Source organism: Schistocerca nitens, chromosome 2 (assembly GCF_023898315.1).
Source record: "Schistocerca nitens isolate TAMUIC-IGC-003100 chromosome 2, iqSchNite1.1, whole genome shotgun sequence".
Classification (NCBI taxonomy): domain Eukaryota; kingdom Metazoa; phylum Arthropoda; class Insecta; order Orthoptera; family Acrididae; genus Schistocerca; species Schistocerca nitens.
The window spans coordinates 1,050,984,279-1,051,000,525 of NC_064615.1; the positions used below are offsets into that span (position 1 = coordinate 1,050,984,279).

Genomic DNA, 16,247 nt, shown 5'->3' on the forward strand with positions numbered 1-16,247 from the left:
CCTGGAGAGTTTATGTTTTCACAGCGAGCTGTAACATGGACTGAACACTGCAGAGGAAAGAATGTCACGATGGATAAATGTTGACGACGTGCAAAAGGTCGTTCAGCAAAATGTTTCGTTCAAAGCGTATGTTGCTCGAGAGTAAGAGAGAACAGAAGCTGGCAAATTACGACAACTTGCAATTATTATATATTTATGTTTTGTTGTATGGCATGAATTTGTGATTGTGTATGTTCATACTGGCACTGTCAATGCGTAAAGGGAGAGAAAGAGAAGTAACAGAGGTTTTAAGATAGCAGTATATCGAATAAATAGACATGAGAAAAGTTTTATGAATGTTCAAATGGGAAGTAAAGAGTACATTGGAACAGTGTCAGTATATTATTACCAAGGAGGTACAGAGGACGAACAGAGCTGTATATACGTTTGAAAAGACGTAGTATGAGGTATCCATGTACACACACACACACACACACACACACACACACACACACACACACACACACACACACACACACACAAGTACGCACTACAAGTATTCCAGTATGCACTGTATAATGACTTTAAAACATTTTCCATTAAGACAAAGTATAGTTTTTCAGCACGTCACCATCGTTTCTTCATGAGATTGTCTTACCTGGCACCATGTTCAGTTTGCGTTGAGGGATCCAGATTTAGTGGTTTCTTTTTTTTAATAAAATAAAAGGAAAGACCTTAGTCAGCAAGGACGTGTTGCAATGGTGAAGTCGTAGTTCAGCTAAATTATTTTGTGGAATGATGACATATACTTCTAATGCAGAGACTTGCAGTGGAATATACTTACTCATTGTACTCAGGATATGGGATCTGTTCTATTACCGGAACGTATTGCTCTGTGCTTGAATTACTGCTGATGTTGTATGCTCCAGCCACTGCCTGTCAACACAACAGGTACATGAGATTAGTATTGCGAATCTTACAGCCACCTACAAAAATATCGTAGAGTATTCACAGACATGGTTAGAAAATATTTCTTATAGGAAATCATGACACTGTCATCTCATTTCTGAAGAATTTGTACGGAAGTGTTTCAGACGTATGAACTGCTTTCACAGTCTGACAAACTTGTCTTACTTTCGAAATATCTCTTCATAATAAATATTGAAAAATTTGGAATAGTTGAATAATGACAAAACTGCAGGACAATGGTTTTGCTTTTTAGACATTGCTGTTCAATATGTACAAAAGTTGAAAGTCAACAGTGGAAATAGTAACGTCAAAATTGTAAATAAATATTCAGTGAGAGTGGAGAATTTATGGTTCCCACATAAGAATTTTAAGGGTAATTTGTACACTGCTTTGTAAGATCAACATGTACTTTGCATCCAAAAAAGAATAGGAGTTTATACAATAGTTGTAAGGTGAAAAGAATAATAATTTGTACTTCCAAACACTGTGACATTAAAGTTCATAAATTTACAGTTCTTATCCTCTTCAGAAAAAATTTTAGAGAAGAAGACCATACTTTGCCCTGAAGATGACTGATATGGTCCAAACCACTAATCCTAAAAACAAATGCAGAATGTGATTGTGGACGGAACTATAAGCTATTTTAATAATTGTCATCGTCTAACGAAAAAAGTGTACTTTAAAAATATTACATTAAAGTATATAATCCTGCGAAAAGTGAAATTGAGACAGGAAAGTATCGGAAAATTTGTCTTGAAGTAAAGTAATATATTACGACGGTAGTTACAGGAGACTGAGTAGGGATTAAGGCACCGTGTTTTTATGAAATTTTGTATATAAAGGAAGCAGCAACTTTCTTCTCCAAGTAATTATTCTGTTATGTAACGGGAGAGGTTATTCCATAGTAGATGTCTTGTCACGTAAATAGACTTTAGGTAAGCGATAGTGCTTTCTCGAGACGCAACAGACGGAGGGAGAGCGAAGGCGGGGCAGCTAAGTTATTTTATTTAGAATACATTGTAGATCAGCAGGCTGTATGTGGTAACTAGGTGACCGTGTTGCCCTGTTAAACACCCGTAAGCTTTTGGCTAAGTTCTCCTTCATCTTATAATTACATACTCTGGCCGCAATCAGTTAACAGGTTCAGTATCAAAATTATCTATTTGTGTTTCATGTTCTTTATTTGGTTTTCCAACAAACATAAATTACACTTGTTGTCGACACACATTATGTAAACAGAGCTTTCTTCTATGCACTGTGTGCTTTCTTCAGTAAACTGACTGTGAGCCGCGGTGCACCTTTTCTGGACACCAGCTCCTTGGCACGATACTATCGACTACCCGGGTGTACTAGGATCTTTGTCGCTATTGTGATCTCTTTGTGGCTCATCTCTTTAAGTCAGTCTTGGTGATTATAATGTGACGCCTTGCTTAAGAAGCAAGCTATGTGTGATTTTGGTATTGTCTTAAATATGGCCACGTGTTGATTCTCTCTTAGCTGTTTTATGAATGTTGTCTTGAATAAATTGTAAATTTTTTGTTTTGGTAGTTGTTGTTTTTAAGGAGTGACATTATAGGGGCCTTTACCTCGCATGCTAAGTGTACCCCTCAACCCGACTTCTTCAGCCACAGGCTGCTGCCGAAGGTATTCAGTCGATGACTTGATTGTGTTTAATATTTCGTGAACTTGGAGAAACTCGTATAGTTTGCTAAAGGTCACCGATGCTTGCGTTCGAATGCCGTTGGAGCTGTCACAATATATGTTTAATCTCGTTGCCACGATTCTCGATTTCTGTTCTTCAGTTGCGGCGTTCACGATAGTTTTCCACACATAACGGAGGACTTCCTTTTTCATTACATGTACGAAGCGACATTTTGATGCGCACGGAAATATTGTTTGCAATAACTAGAAATAGTTTTTAAACGAAAATTCATTTACTTGTTGTTTAGCGTTAGCTTTAGGCAGTAATCAACGTCGAAGAATTTGTTACTAGGACAGAGAACTGGAATCCGTTCAGGGTCAGAAAAGGTAGGAGAAAGTAGCCGAAAAGAGTAGTTGCACCGGGGAACTCACTGCTTTGTGTTGGCGATAGGTGGTGGATAGACACAGGGACCCATCGGCGTCTTATCAAAAGTAGCTGACACACCTGTGTAATGTACAACTGAACACTAAACTTCACGAGAGGCGACCCACATGAATAGAAAAGAGTATTGTGCTGTCTGCATTAAAGCAGTAACAGGTGAACGGGTCGGTCAGCAGAGCCCATTGACTCCTAACGTGTATTACTCATTCGAAGTCATCGGAGTACAGATCTATCAGTGACATTTCAACGCTTATATCGCTACCATGGTCTAAGAATAACGTCTTTGAGTAGAAATTAAAACGTCTTCGGTCTCGGATGAAGGAGCGGGCAGAGTTTCAGGGCACTGTCTTACCCTTGTGTCGGGGAACTGCCCCTGAAAGGCAGAAGAATCAGCAATGGTCAACGGCATGAGGATGCAGGAGGCAATAGATACCAGAGCGTAAAAGACACATGATGTGTATCCGCATGACATGTAGGATGTAATTGAAAAAGTGCCACGATGATCTCTCCACTGGGAACAGATTCCGAAATAGTCCCTCACTCGGATCTCGGGGAGGGGACTGCCAAGGCGAAGGAACCATGAGAAAAAGATGGAACAACCAACGAAAGGATAACCTTCTACGTGTCGGGGCGTGGAATGTCAGAAGCTTGAAGTGGTAGGGAAGCTAGGAAATCTGAAAAGGGAAATGGTAAGGCTCAACCTGGATACAGCAGAGGTCAGCGAAATGAAATGGAAAGAAGACAAGGATTTCTGGTCCGATGACTAAGGGGCAATATCAACAGCAGCAGAAAATGGTGTATCTAACAGTGGTACGAGTCGTTATGAGTGAAAGGTAGGGCAGAGAGTATGTTAATTTGGACAGTTCAGTGATAGGCTTGTTCTTATCAGAATCGACAGCAAACCAACACCGCTGAGGATAGTTCAGGTATGCATGCCGACGTCGCAAGCTGAAGATGAAGAGACAGAGAAAGTGTATGAGGATATTGAAAGGATAATACAGTACGAAAAATGAGACGAAAATCTAATAGTTATAGGTCACTGGAACGCAGTTGTTGAGGAAGGAGCAGAGGAAACGGTTACGAGAGATTGTGGGTTTACAGTAGGAAAGGAAAAGGAGAAAGACTAATTGTATTCTGCAAAAAATTTCAGCTAATATTAGCGAATACTCTGTTCAAGAATCGCAACATGAGGAGATATACTTGCAAAAGGGCCGGAAATACAGAAGGTTTCAGTTAGATTACATCATGGTCAGACAGAGATTTCGAAATGAGATAATGGATTGTAAGGCGTACCCAGGAGCAGAGGCTGACTCAAGTCACAATTTAGTAATTTGAAGAGTAGGCTGAAGTAAAAAAGTGCTAGTGAGGAAAAATGAATCCATAAATAAGTGGAATACTGAAATAGTAAGGAATGAGTGAATATCTGTGAAGTTCTCTGAGGTTGCAGATATTGCGATAATGAATAGCACCGTAGGCAGATCAGTTCAAGGGGAATGGACATCTCTGAAAAGAGCAATCACAGAAGCCGGAAACGAAAACGTAGGTACTAGCCAGGTAACTATGAGGAAACCGTTGGTAACCGAAGAAATATTTCAGCTGAGGGACAAATGAAGGACGCACAAAAAAAATTTCAGGAAGATGCAGGAATACAAGTCAGGAATGAAAAAAATAGGAAATCCAACGAACCTAAGGCGAAATGGCTCCATAAAATATTTGACGAAATCGGAAAAGAAATGATCGTAGGAAGGACTGGTTTAGTGTGTAGAAAAGTCGAAAAAACGCTCGGTGAAATTAAAAGCATGGGCGATAACGTTAAGACTGCAGTGGGAATTCCACTGTTAAATATAGAGAGCGGATAGGTGGAAAGAGTAGGCTGAAGGCCTCTGTGAGGGGAGGACGTCTCTCATGACGTGCGAGAAGAAACAAGAGTCGATAGGGAAGAGATAGACTCCAATATTGGAACTGGAATGTAAAAGAGCTTTGGAAGACAAGAGCATATAAAGCAGAAGGGATAGCTAAATTTACATCCGAAATTTTTAAACAAACTAGCGTTCTACATCTTTATTCTTCATTTCCGCATAATTACAGCCTGCTGCCGCTAGAGGAGTTCGAACAGTAGCGTGTAACTTGCTGGGGTGCAACCTTACAATGACGTTGCGTGAGAAACAGCGTGCTGTAAGCTGATTTCCAATTAGAAGAGTTCGTCCACATATGGAGCGCTCTCTCCCTCGACATGACAACTCCAGGTCACATACAAAGGCTGCGACAGCTGCAACAATCCGATGCTTTGGGTTAACTGTCACCGATCACCCTCCGTACAGCTCCGACATGCCCTCATCTAATTTTCATCTGTTCCCAGAACTTAAAGAACACCTTCCACTACTTCAATTTGAGGCTGATAATGCGATGCAAGCATAAGTGATAGTGTGGATTCGTCAACAAAGTCAGGCATCCAGGAGTGACGGTATGAACAAATTGGTATCTCGTGTTCGTCGCCATGGTAACTATATTGAGAAATAAATATATAAATAGGAATAATAAGCATGTAGAATGTTAATCACGTTTGTTTTATTAAAAAGCGTTAATAGGTTTCACGTAAAACATTCGGTGACATTAATTTTCAGCACGCTGTTCTATAGTCACTAACAAATTCGTAATAAGTAATCCATCACAATTTTAAATGAATATTGATGTTCCTACCTACAACACTAGAGGAAAGTTACCTTTATTACCCATTATTAGAGGTGTCAGTGGCTCAAAAAGGAGTTCAGTATAAAGCAACAAAAATTTTGGATCATTTCCCCAATAACATAAAACGTCTAACAGTTGCTCTAATAAAATACGATTTTTAATGACGTTATTGGAAACCCAGCGACCAGTATTGAAATTCAAAAGAAACAATCAGTCTTGATCGCAAAAAAATATTTTTAAATACTGTATTTTAATGGTTATCTGTTTCAATCTCGACGATCGTTAGACCATTATATGTCTCCCTCGGTTGTATATAGAGAAGTTGATCGGAGGGACATTCGATGAGTGAGTCTCTTGATATACGTTCGTGCACCGCTCGGTTTGCTAGCGCACCGCCTACTGAGACATGTAAAGGTCTGATGATCAACTTGGAGATTGAAACTGATAACCATTAAAATAAAATATTTAAAAAAATATATTTTGCGATCAAGAGTGATTAATTCTTTTAAAAATAATGTGTTCGGCAATGTTATGACTAATCTCAAATACACATCCTGTAAATTGACTCCTTTCATCTGGATAATAGAATCATTGAAATGATGTATGGAACATGTAACTAACTAACTAATTAAGTAACTACCTGTCTACTTTGCGGATCATTATATATTCAATTGCGAATCTCTGATCATGTAATTACTGACTAATACATTTTTACATTTTGTGAAGTACAGAGCGTCATATAAATCTACGTTTCCATTTTGTTGTTGATTTCTTTTTCTCAAATTTCGACTTAAGATTATTACAGTTATTGTTGAAGAACACTTTAATACATTACAACAACACTTTGATACATTACCTGCAAAACGTTATAAATGACTAACGTTATACTTCCGCGAGAGACAATGAAAATTATCCGTGCATCTGCGGATGACTCTCTATGCACAGTGATGTACTGTGTTCGCCGATCAAGAAGGTTAGAATAGTGTCACAAGATAGGCTTGGTTTTACCATATCCCATTACTTATTTTAGTGGGCGTCAGGATGGTTCAGAATCTAAGGGCTTTGGGATTGAAGGGGGTGGAAAAATGATTCAGGTTTGCTACCTTTGATGCTTAGAAGTTCCTGTGTGAAGAGCGTTTCCTGTGTGAAGAGCGGTTCCTCTTTGTGGAATCCGTTTTGTTTGCCAGGAAGAACGTCATATTACTCCAGATGCGTCACAGTAAAAGGTAACCATCAATGAATCAAGACTTATACTGAAGATTGTATTGTATGGCTTTCAAACTACTCGGGGAATAAAAAAATGTAAACGACGAACGTCAAGGAGTTGTGAAAGGCATCTCGAGGAAAAAACTGAGCATAGTTACACCTGTTGAGAAACTTCATCCTGCGAACCTAGAGAGGGTTGAGGGAAACCCTTGCCAAGATTCTATTCTTGCTGCGGCAAATGCCATCTGTTACGTTGAAAACTGTTGCCATTGCGCTTACCAGCCTATAAAATGTTGTTGTGACTGGTGCAGACGCGTTCGACGCCGTCCAGCGCTCAGAATACTGTCTGGTCCATTGCTGGAGGTTAAGCGTATGGTCCGCCACCGTAAAAAAACTAAACTTTATTGCCGTAAGGGTTTCCTGACGGCAGGGAGTCGCAACGGGAGGCGTTGGCCTCTGTTCAGTCTTTGGACGACGTTCCTATCCTCAGTCTGTTCCTCTAGACTATCTCTACAAACCACTGAAGTATGCCGATGTTGGGTTGGTTTCCTATGTACGCTACCCAATCTTAGCGTCCCTATCAAATTAAAACTATCCTTTCAATAAGATATATAATGTATCGATTCTGTTCTGATCTAGAAACCATTATGAAGACTATGACGCAGAGTATTTTTCATTGTATCACATGTTAGTGTTTCTTCCCACTCCATTCGCGAATCGAATGCTACAAAAGAACTTACATTCCGCTATGCGCTCTGTACATAGTCTGATATAGTTTTTGCGATTCCTAAGATCCGTGGTTGGTTGCGGTTCTACGAACTTGTAAGGAATCCCTTATCTGCACGTAAGAGCGCATTTTATTTCCAGTTTTGTTATTTCACATAATATGTGAAGTGGGCGTATCAGCACTGCAGTATGTACGTATCAAGGATTGAGCAGCAAGTTCCCACGCTGGCTAGCAGAGGTGGTTGGCCACCTGTTGTTTTCCGAGACAGTGGGATGAGATGCCACAGCGAAAATCACTCGTGACGTCAGCGAAGAGATACGTAGGGAAAGTACATTGATCAGTGGTGTCTGCTGTGTAAGAAAAAAACCTCTGTTAAACGTAACATACATGCCACAATGTGAAAGATACCTCACTACCGCGCTACTGCTCCTCTAGACTACGTGAAACGTGGCAACAGGGACTTGAGCACACCTTCAGTTACTTACGTTTTAAGGAGCTTTTGTGCATTCGCAACTCGCTTGACGTAATCGCCTTATGGGCCAAATGCATACGAATTTGATCAAAAACGTACGCGGTCCACGTTGTGCACAGTTAGACCTTGACACACAACTAGAAGTTTACATCAGTGACACCAGATGGTAGCACACTGCGTCAGAATTTCATCCCTGTTCGCTAGACATAAATACTGCTACATGATAGCGCACTCCTCAGACATGCTAATTTAATCACTATATACTGTAGTAAAATTAGATAGGATGTCAGTACATGTTCAAGTTCTACTCATAGTAAAGTTATTTTGTAGGTTTCTGAATGAGCTGTAGTATAGTAAGTTATGCTTTTCATCATACAGTAATCCACTTGAGGCGCTGACAAGGTGAACTCCCATGACACCTCTGCCCCCCCCCCCCCCCCCCAGATTTCCAGATTTCCAGATTTAGTGGTAAAAGGGTCCAGTGAACAACCCAGTGAATAGCCCTAGAGAACAGCCCTCCTGAAACGGAACACAGGAACACAGGTCAAATGAAGCATGAAAATAGGAAGAAGGTGTACTGAACTATGAAAAATGAAGAATAATAAGGAACAGTGAACAGTCCAACAACGTGTGCAGTATAGAGCAACCTCACAGGCGAATATCATCGTAGTTCAGTGATTATGACGTTGAACTTCCATGGCTGCAAGCCGAGTTCGAAACTGCATTGACCCATTTTTGTTTTTCACTGTAATGAAATTTGTTTCTGTGCGGTGATGTAACGTCCGTCTGCAACGGCAGGGTGTAAGACATAATGACCGCTGATTCTGCACAACTACTCTATTAGCAGCAGAAATTAAGTGGATTTCAAATGGGAACCGCAAACGATTGATAACAAGGCGACAAGTCAATCGTATCCTCCACCGGGAAACACGTCTGGTGCGTCATACATGGCATTAGTGACAATACGTCTATCCTGTGATACCAATCTGTTACCGACACACCTGGTAAGTGAGTGAGACATGCCTCCTTGCCCGATTTGGGTGTTCGTATGAATGTGAATGCAATCATTCACAAGAAAATGATGGAAACATAATAGTTGGTCACAAAAGCTGCAACAAATGAACACAACAGTTTCTCAATCACACAGTTTCTCTGTACTCAGTCAAAATAAATGTTTCTAACGTTTTTGAAGTTGCGTTCCGTTTTGGAAGTTCCGACTCTCGAATTCCTTTGTTGTAACATAGTTCACACCCGCTTATTTGTTGATGTCACAGTGACCACTTACCCACGACAGCACGGCTGTTCACATTCGCTATATATTGCACTTGTTAATCTTGGACCTCTCATTGTTCCTACGTTGAGTCTATTTTAAATGCTAACAGGAAAGTAAACCTCTGAGGACAGATCGCGAGTCGTGCTTGCCCGTCAAAAACTGAACGCTGTTCACGCATGAAAACAGGAATAAATTGTACTAAACAGTCGCCAGAGAACTTACCCGCGAACGACAAAGGTCCGGAGTTCGAATCTCGGTCCGGCACACAGTTTTAATTTGCCAGGAAGTTTCATACTAGCGCACACTCCACTGAAGAGTGAAAATTTCATTCTGGGAACAGAAAATTAGCTCACAAGGGAAAGTTAGCCGCAAAAATAGTTCCTTTGATTGAGACACTGACGAAATCAAATAAGCGTGACCACAAGCGAGCATTTAACAAAAAAAGTCTACAGACGGCACAACTTGCTGTGTGGGTGCGGCGTAAGAATATTTGATTTTCATCCCCGAAGTAAATTAGTGGACTAATATCTCTTCGGGATCGTGTACATTCGTCTGAAAAAAATGGAAAAACACCAAAACTTTCACTTACACAAAAATGCGAAATGGGGAGTTGCGAAAGCCTACACATTATTTCGCTATTGCCCTAAACTGTAGACCGAGCGAGGTGGCGCAGTGGTTAGACACTGGACTCGCATTCGGGAGGACGACGGTTCAATCTCGCGTCCGGCCATCCTGATTTAGGTTCTCCTTGATTTCCCTAAATCGCTCCAGGCAAATGCCGGGATGGGTCTTTTCAAAGGGCACTGCCGACTTCCTTCCCCGTTCTTCCCTAATCCGATGAGACCGATGACCTCACTGTCTGGTCTCCTTCCCCAAAACAACCAACCAACCCTTAACTGTACTTAGTTATGCACAAAGCAACAAAATTCCATAAAAACTATTGTTTGTTTTGACAGATAAGTTATGCATCTTATTATTATTATTATTATCACCATTAATGTTAGTATTATTCGCAGTCGCTGTAGTTGTATAAGATTGTTGATAAGTATAACTGTTATACGCAGATGCTATTAATTTCACACTCTCAAATCTCATAAAAAATGGCTCTGAGCACTATGGGACTTAACATCTTAGGTCATCAGTCCCCTAGAACTTAGAACTACTTAAACCTAACTAACCTAAGGACATCACACACATCCATGTCCGAGGCAGGATTCGAACCTGCGACCGTAGCAGTTGCGCGGTTCCGGACTGAGCGCCTAGAACCGCTAGACCACCGCGGCCGGCTCTCAAATCTATCTGAATCTAAAAATTTGTCAACACTGAAAATGCATACTCACTAGCCGTCACTGACACTGATTGTGATTATTAAGAAATGTTTGCTAACAAAAGTTGTCTTTCGTCACTCAGGCGTTAGGAGGAGGCTACGAGCCATAAATACTATCTTTAAGTTATTTTACAATGCCAGGAAACGCTAATATTAATAAAGAAACTAATAACTTCGGCACAACCGAGGATGTACGATCTTATACGAACTACACAGTCTGTACGCTCAAGTTATGCACTGGACGCCATAGTCCTGACCCGTCAATGCGATGCCATTTGATCTTGTCATGCGGTAGACCATGGTTTCGTTCCGTTAATAGTTGGTTTCTGATCAGTGTGAACAAGTTCATTTTACGGCGTTTGTTAAACAAACGCACCGTAACGTCATCAAGTGTTGAAACTATTTTCACAAAAAATAAACTTCTTCCCGCTTTATTACGTAAAACATTCACAGTACTATTGCTCTTTCATAATCCAACGGCGCTGCTACGGGTTTACAAGGAGACATAAAACTTCGAAGAGCGTTTCCACACTACAGGTAGGAACAATTCCTAAGCGGTGGCTGACTAAGTCAGTTGAAGGACGTGCTGGCTTAATAATCGCAAAACTTGCTTGGGAAAGCGTAGGCAGTTATACTGTACGCCACTTATGCCACCGTCTACGGATTCACCGGCTAAACAATGATTTTGTGGAGGTTTGGTACGAATTGGGGGGGTTGCAAAATTTGTAAATTGACTTTCATTATTTAGCTGAAATCCGTCCTCAAGCTTACTTTTGGACTTAGCAAAATCTCTTTAGTGAATATTGTCCATACTTGAAGAAGGACTGAAAGAGTGCGGAATGAAAATAAACACAAAGAAAACTAAGATGATGAGATTATGTGGCAAAGAAGATATGAAAATGAAACCGAATGAAAGTGAAAGTGAACAGGTTGCACAGTTTAGATATTTGGTGAGCATGATGACATCCGGGCGAGTGGAAAATTGCAGTGGTAAAGCAAACTTTCTAATGAAAGCAAAGCTCATTATGCAGCAAACTAGCGTTGGATTCCGAAGGCCCGTAAGGGTACTCACAGATTAGGCAGTTGTCTGCAGGAAGGTAGAAACACAAGGGGACTGTGATGCCCTTCAGACGATTGACAATTGGTCCACGGACTTGCAGTTGACCCTGAACGTAAATATAATATGTAACACGGTGCGCTTACATGGGAGAAGAAATTCACTACTGTACACCTACAGCGGTGATAACATACTACCAAAAACATTGTCTACCGTAAGATATCTAGGAGTAACTATCCTGAGACACATTAAGTAGAACGACCACATAAAACAAATGGTAGGAAAATCACGTGCTGGACTGTGATTCATAGGAAAAAATCTTAAGAAAGTGTAACTAATCCACGGAAGAACGACAATATGCAGCAGAATTTTGGAACATGTATTGTGTTAGAACATTAAGAATTACCGCGAAGAGAACGGTCCATTGACAAACACTCAACACGGATTTAGAAAACATCGTTCTTGTGAAACACAACTAGCTCTTCACTCGCACCATGTATTAGTGCTGTTGACAAGGGATTTCAAATTGTTTCCGTATTTCTAGATTTTCAGAAGACTTTTTACACTGTATCTCACAAGCGGCTTGTAGCAAATTGCTTGCTAATGGAATATCGTCTCAGTTGTGTGACCGGAAACGTTGAGTAAATTAAAGGTGATTTATGGCATTCCCCAAGCTATTTACATAGGCCCTCTGTTGTTACTAACTGTATAAACGATGTAGGTGACAATGTAAGGAGACGTCTTAGGTTGTTTGCAAATGGTGCTGTTTTGTATCGCCTAGTAAATTCATCAGAAGCTCAAAACAAATTACGAAACGGTTTAGAAACTGTAGCTGTATCGTCTGAAAACTGACAGTTGAACCTAAAAATTAAAAGTTTGAGGTCAGCCACAAGAGCGCTAAAAGGTATCCTTTAAACTTCTGTTACATGATAAATAAGTTAAATCTAACGGCTGTAAGTGCAAGCCGTAAAGGCGCTGCGCTGCAGTCTGGAACCGCAAGACCGCTACGGTCGCAGGTTCGAATCCTGCCTCGGGCATGGATGTTTGTGATGTCCTTAGGTTAGTTAGGTTTAACTAGTTCTAAGTCCTAGGGGACTAATGACCTCAGAAGTTGAGTCCCATAGTGCTCAGAGCCATTTGAACCATTTTTTGCAAGCCGTAAGAGCAACTAAATACCTAGGAATTGGAAGGAACACGTAGAAAACGTTGTGGGGAAGGCGAACCAAATACTGCATTTCATTGGCAAAGCACTCAGAAGAGGCAACAGACCTGCTAAAGAGACTGCCTGCATTACACTTGTCCGTCCTCGTTTGGAGTACTACTGCGCTATATGGGATCATAATGAGATAGGATTAACGCAGTACATAGAGAAAGTTCAAAGAAGAGCAGCACTTTCATATTATCGAGATATAGGGGAGAGAGTATCACTGACATGATACGGGATTTGGGGTGGATATCTTTAAAAGAAAGGCGTTCTTCGTTACGGCGGAATCTTCTCACGAAATTTGAATTTCCAACTTTCTCCTCCTAATACGTAAATATTTTGTTGACATCGACCTACAGAGGGAGAAACGTAATCATAATAAAAAAAATCGGAGATCAGAGCTTGCACGGAAAGATATAAGTGCCCCTTCTTTCCGCGAACTGTTCGAGTCTGGGACAATAGAGAGTTATTGTGAAAGTGGTTCGATGAACCCTCTGCCAGGCACTTAAGTGCGATGTGCAGAGTATCCATGTAGATTTAGTTGTGTATGTAACTCTTCGCACTACATAGAATGGCAGGTAACTTTTTGTCAGACATACGCCAAACCCAAACTCTTCAAATGTTCATATGCGTGTGAATTCCTAAGGGACCAAACATCTGAGGTCATCGGTCCCTATGCTTACATACTACTTAATGTAACTTAAACTAACTTATGCTAAGGACAACACACACACCCATGACCGACGGACGACTCGAATCTCCGGCGGGAGGAGCCGCGCAGACCGTGACATGGAGCCTCAAACCGCGCGGTTACACTATGCAGCAAAACTCTTCCATCGGATTAACACACAGTACAGCATGAAAAATGACACCAAACCATTCTTTTTCAATCACTGTCCAGTGGCGTGACTATTTAGACCAATCCAAACGTCGCTTAGCACTGACTCTAGACATGTGTTGCTTTCATGGAACTGCTCGACTATTGTAACCCACTATTTTTTTCTCCTTACGCACAGTGTTTCTGCTAGCTGACTTGCTCGCAGGACTTTGAAACTAGTGAATAACCCCTTCCGCTGATTTGATGCGATATTTTCCAACAGCCCTCTCTAATGCACCCTCTCTAACGCTCGACGGTTCCTACCTGTCAGTAGACGACGTTTACCGCCTGATCTTCATTTAGCTACGGCTTCACTTTCGCATTTCCGTTGCAAAATCACACGACTAACAGTCACCTTGAGGAGCTTCAGAAGGATTGGTATGTTACTAATAGATTTGTGGCTCAGGTGACACACAATGCCTAGCCTACGTTCAGTCACTGAGGTCTCCTGACTTGACCCAATCTGCTAACAATATTTGCCGTGTCTTCTTACATCGGCGGGTCCGCCTCTTGTGATGTAAAGTGGCAAGTTACATAGGGGCTTCCAGATACTTGAGTTCAGACGGTGTTCTTTCACTACTTCCCGTTTGTATTAATAGATATTGGTATACCTGAGTACTGTTTTAGTATGGGTTACGTGAGGTTACTATACGGAATCTCCTTTCTAGACTCCATTTTCCCAGCGTCAAAGAAATGAACCAAAATCTGCCACATGCTTTATCGACAACTGTGTCTCATGTAATCATTCATTTTTGTATCCAAAGAAAATGTCCCCTGCAGTATGCAGGCGAGCAGTCCCGCTAGTCTCGCGTTTTGATCTGGTACACTTAAGACAATCACGTGACACGTGACATACCACAACCTGCAGGTCGGAGGTGCAGTGGGCGGCCGTGAGCACGGCTGTGGTTGTGATGATGCTGCCGCCGCAGTTGTGGTAGAGGCGTTCGCCCAGCAGTAGCTGCAGCGACACGATGAATGGAGCCTCCCCTGAAATTTATAAGAATTTTTAATTCTCATTGTTTACAGAAGCAAGTAGTTACAGTGTCATTTAGAGGTGCTGCCCAAATTTGGAGGCTACAGCAGGAACGTACCCATCATGGACGTGTTGACTGGCTGGGGTTTATGACTTTACCGTCTTAAATAATGAAATGGGATGCCATTAATTTTTAACCATTTTAGCCAGCCAACTACTGAACTGGGAAACATGTACGAAGCTCTCCTTTTCCGACGGTGATCATCGCGCCTGTTGTATCCATTGCCTGACAAAGAAAGTGAAGCACCCAGACGACATGGTCGGTTGTCAGTGTAGCTTAGTACACGTACACACCATCGGCGGCTATGGAAATTGTGAGAGTTACAATTCTACGTGACAAGTCGAGCAGCCGCCAGAGTACATTAGTGTTGTTTTTACTTAATGTTGTTACCAGGCCTGGTAAAGCATATAAGAGGTACGAGTATAGTCAGACGTTGGATGATCACTGGGAAGTACATAGAGATGCCACATACTCGTGTGAAACAGTGCTGGCCAGTTTCTGAAAGAGTTTGAAAGGGATTTCATTGTGTGTATTCATTTTGCCAGCCAACGGTGCTACCGCAGTGGTAACACCGTTTCCTGTCAGATTACCGAAGTTAAGTGGTATCGGGCTTGGCTAGCACTTGGATGGGACCCCATCCAGGTCTGCCGAGTGCTGTTGGCAAGCGGGGTGCACCCAGCCCTTGTGATGCCAGCTCAGGAGCTACTTGATTGAGAAGTAGTAGCACTGGTTACTAAAACTGAAAACGACCACGCCCCTCTGTATCCGTATACTGTGATACCTCAAGCTGAGGATGTCACGGCCTCCAGTCTGTACCGTTGGGCCTTCAAGGCCTGTTTGCACCTTTTTTTCCATCCTGGTCCTATTATGCAGTATTCAGATTTGTGAGGCAACTGTCAAAACCGCTGCTGTGGTGGCCCTCTATAGCGCAAACAGGGCCTCTGATTGATCAGTAGTTACGTCATACTGTCGCAGATGGTGTCAACGTCTGTGGTACCATCTGTGACAGTATGACGTAACTGCCGACCAATCACGTCCTCTTTGGACTATATAAGGCCAGCACAACAGCGATTTTGACAGTCAGTTGCTCCTGTCGATGACGATGGTGGAAATCGTCGAAAGCTCGATGCTTTATCTTGAACTGACATGGCGAGAATTCCGAGAATGTTTTATACATTCTGTGTCATCCTCAACTATTGGTCAGAGACCATCAGCAGCCACACTTTGGATTAACGTCCCATGCCTACACTGGGACCGGCCGGGGTGGCCGTGCGGTTCTGGGCGCTTCAGTCTGAAACCGCGTGACCGCTACGGTCGCAGGTTCGAATCCTGCCTCGGGCATTGGTGT

The 16,247-nt window shown here is 41.8% G+C and overlaps 1 protein-coding gene across 1 annotated transcript in view; it reads right to left on the reverse strand.

Moving 5' to 3' along the window:
- The window catches only part of LOC126234777 (chymotrypsin-like elastase family member 1), a 65,563-nt gene that overhangs the window by 32,693 nt on the left and 16,623 nt on the right, over positions 1–16,247 (reverse strand). The window contains exons 3-4 of the mRNA XM_049943526.1: positions 14,722–14,852; positions 824–915 (exon numbers count right to left, since the gene is read on the reverse strand). Of these exons, the coding sequence (XP_049799483.1) occupies positions 824–915; positions 14,722–14,852 (223 nt within the window). The remainder of the gene's footprint in view (positions 1–823; positions 916–14,721; positions 14,853–16,247) is intronic.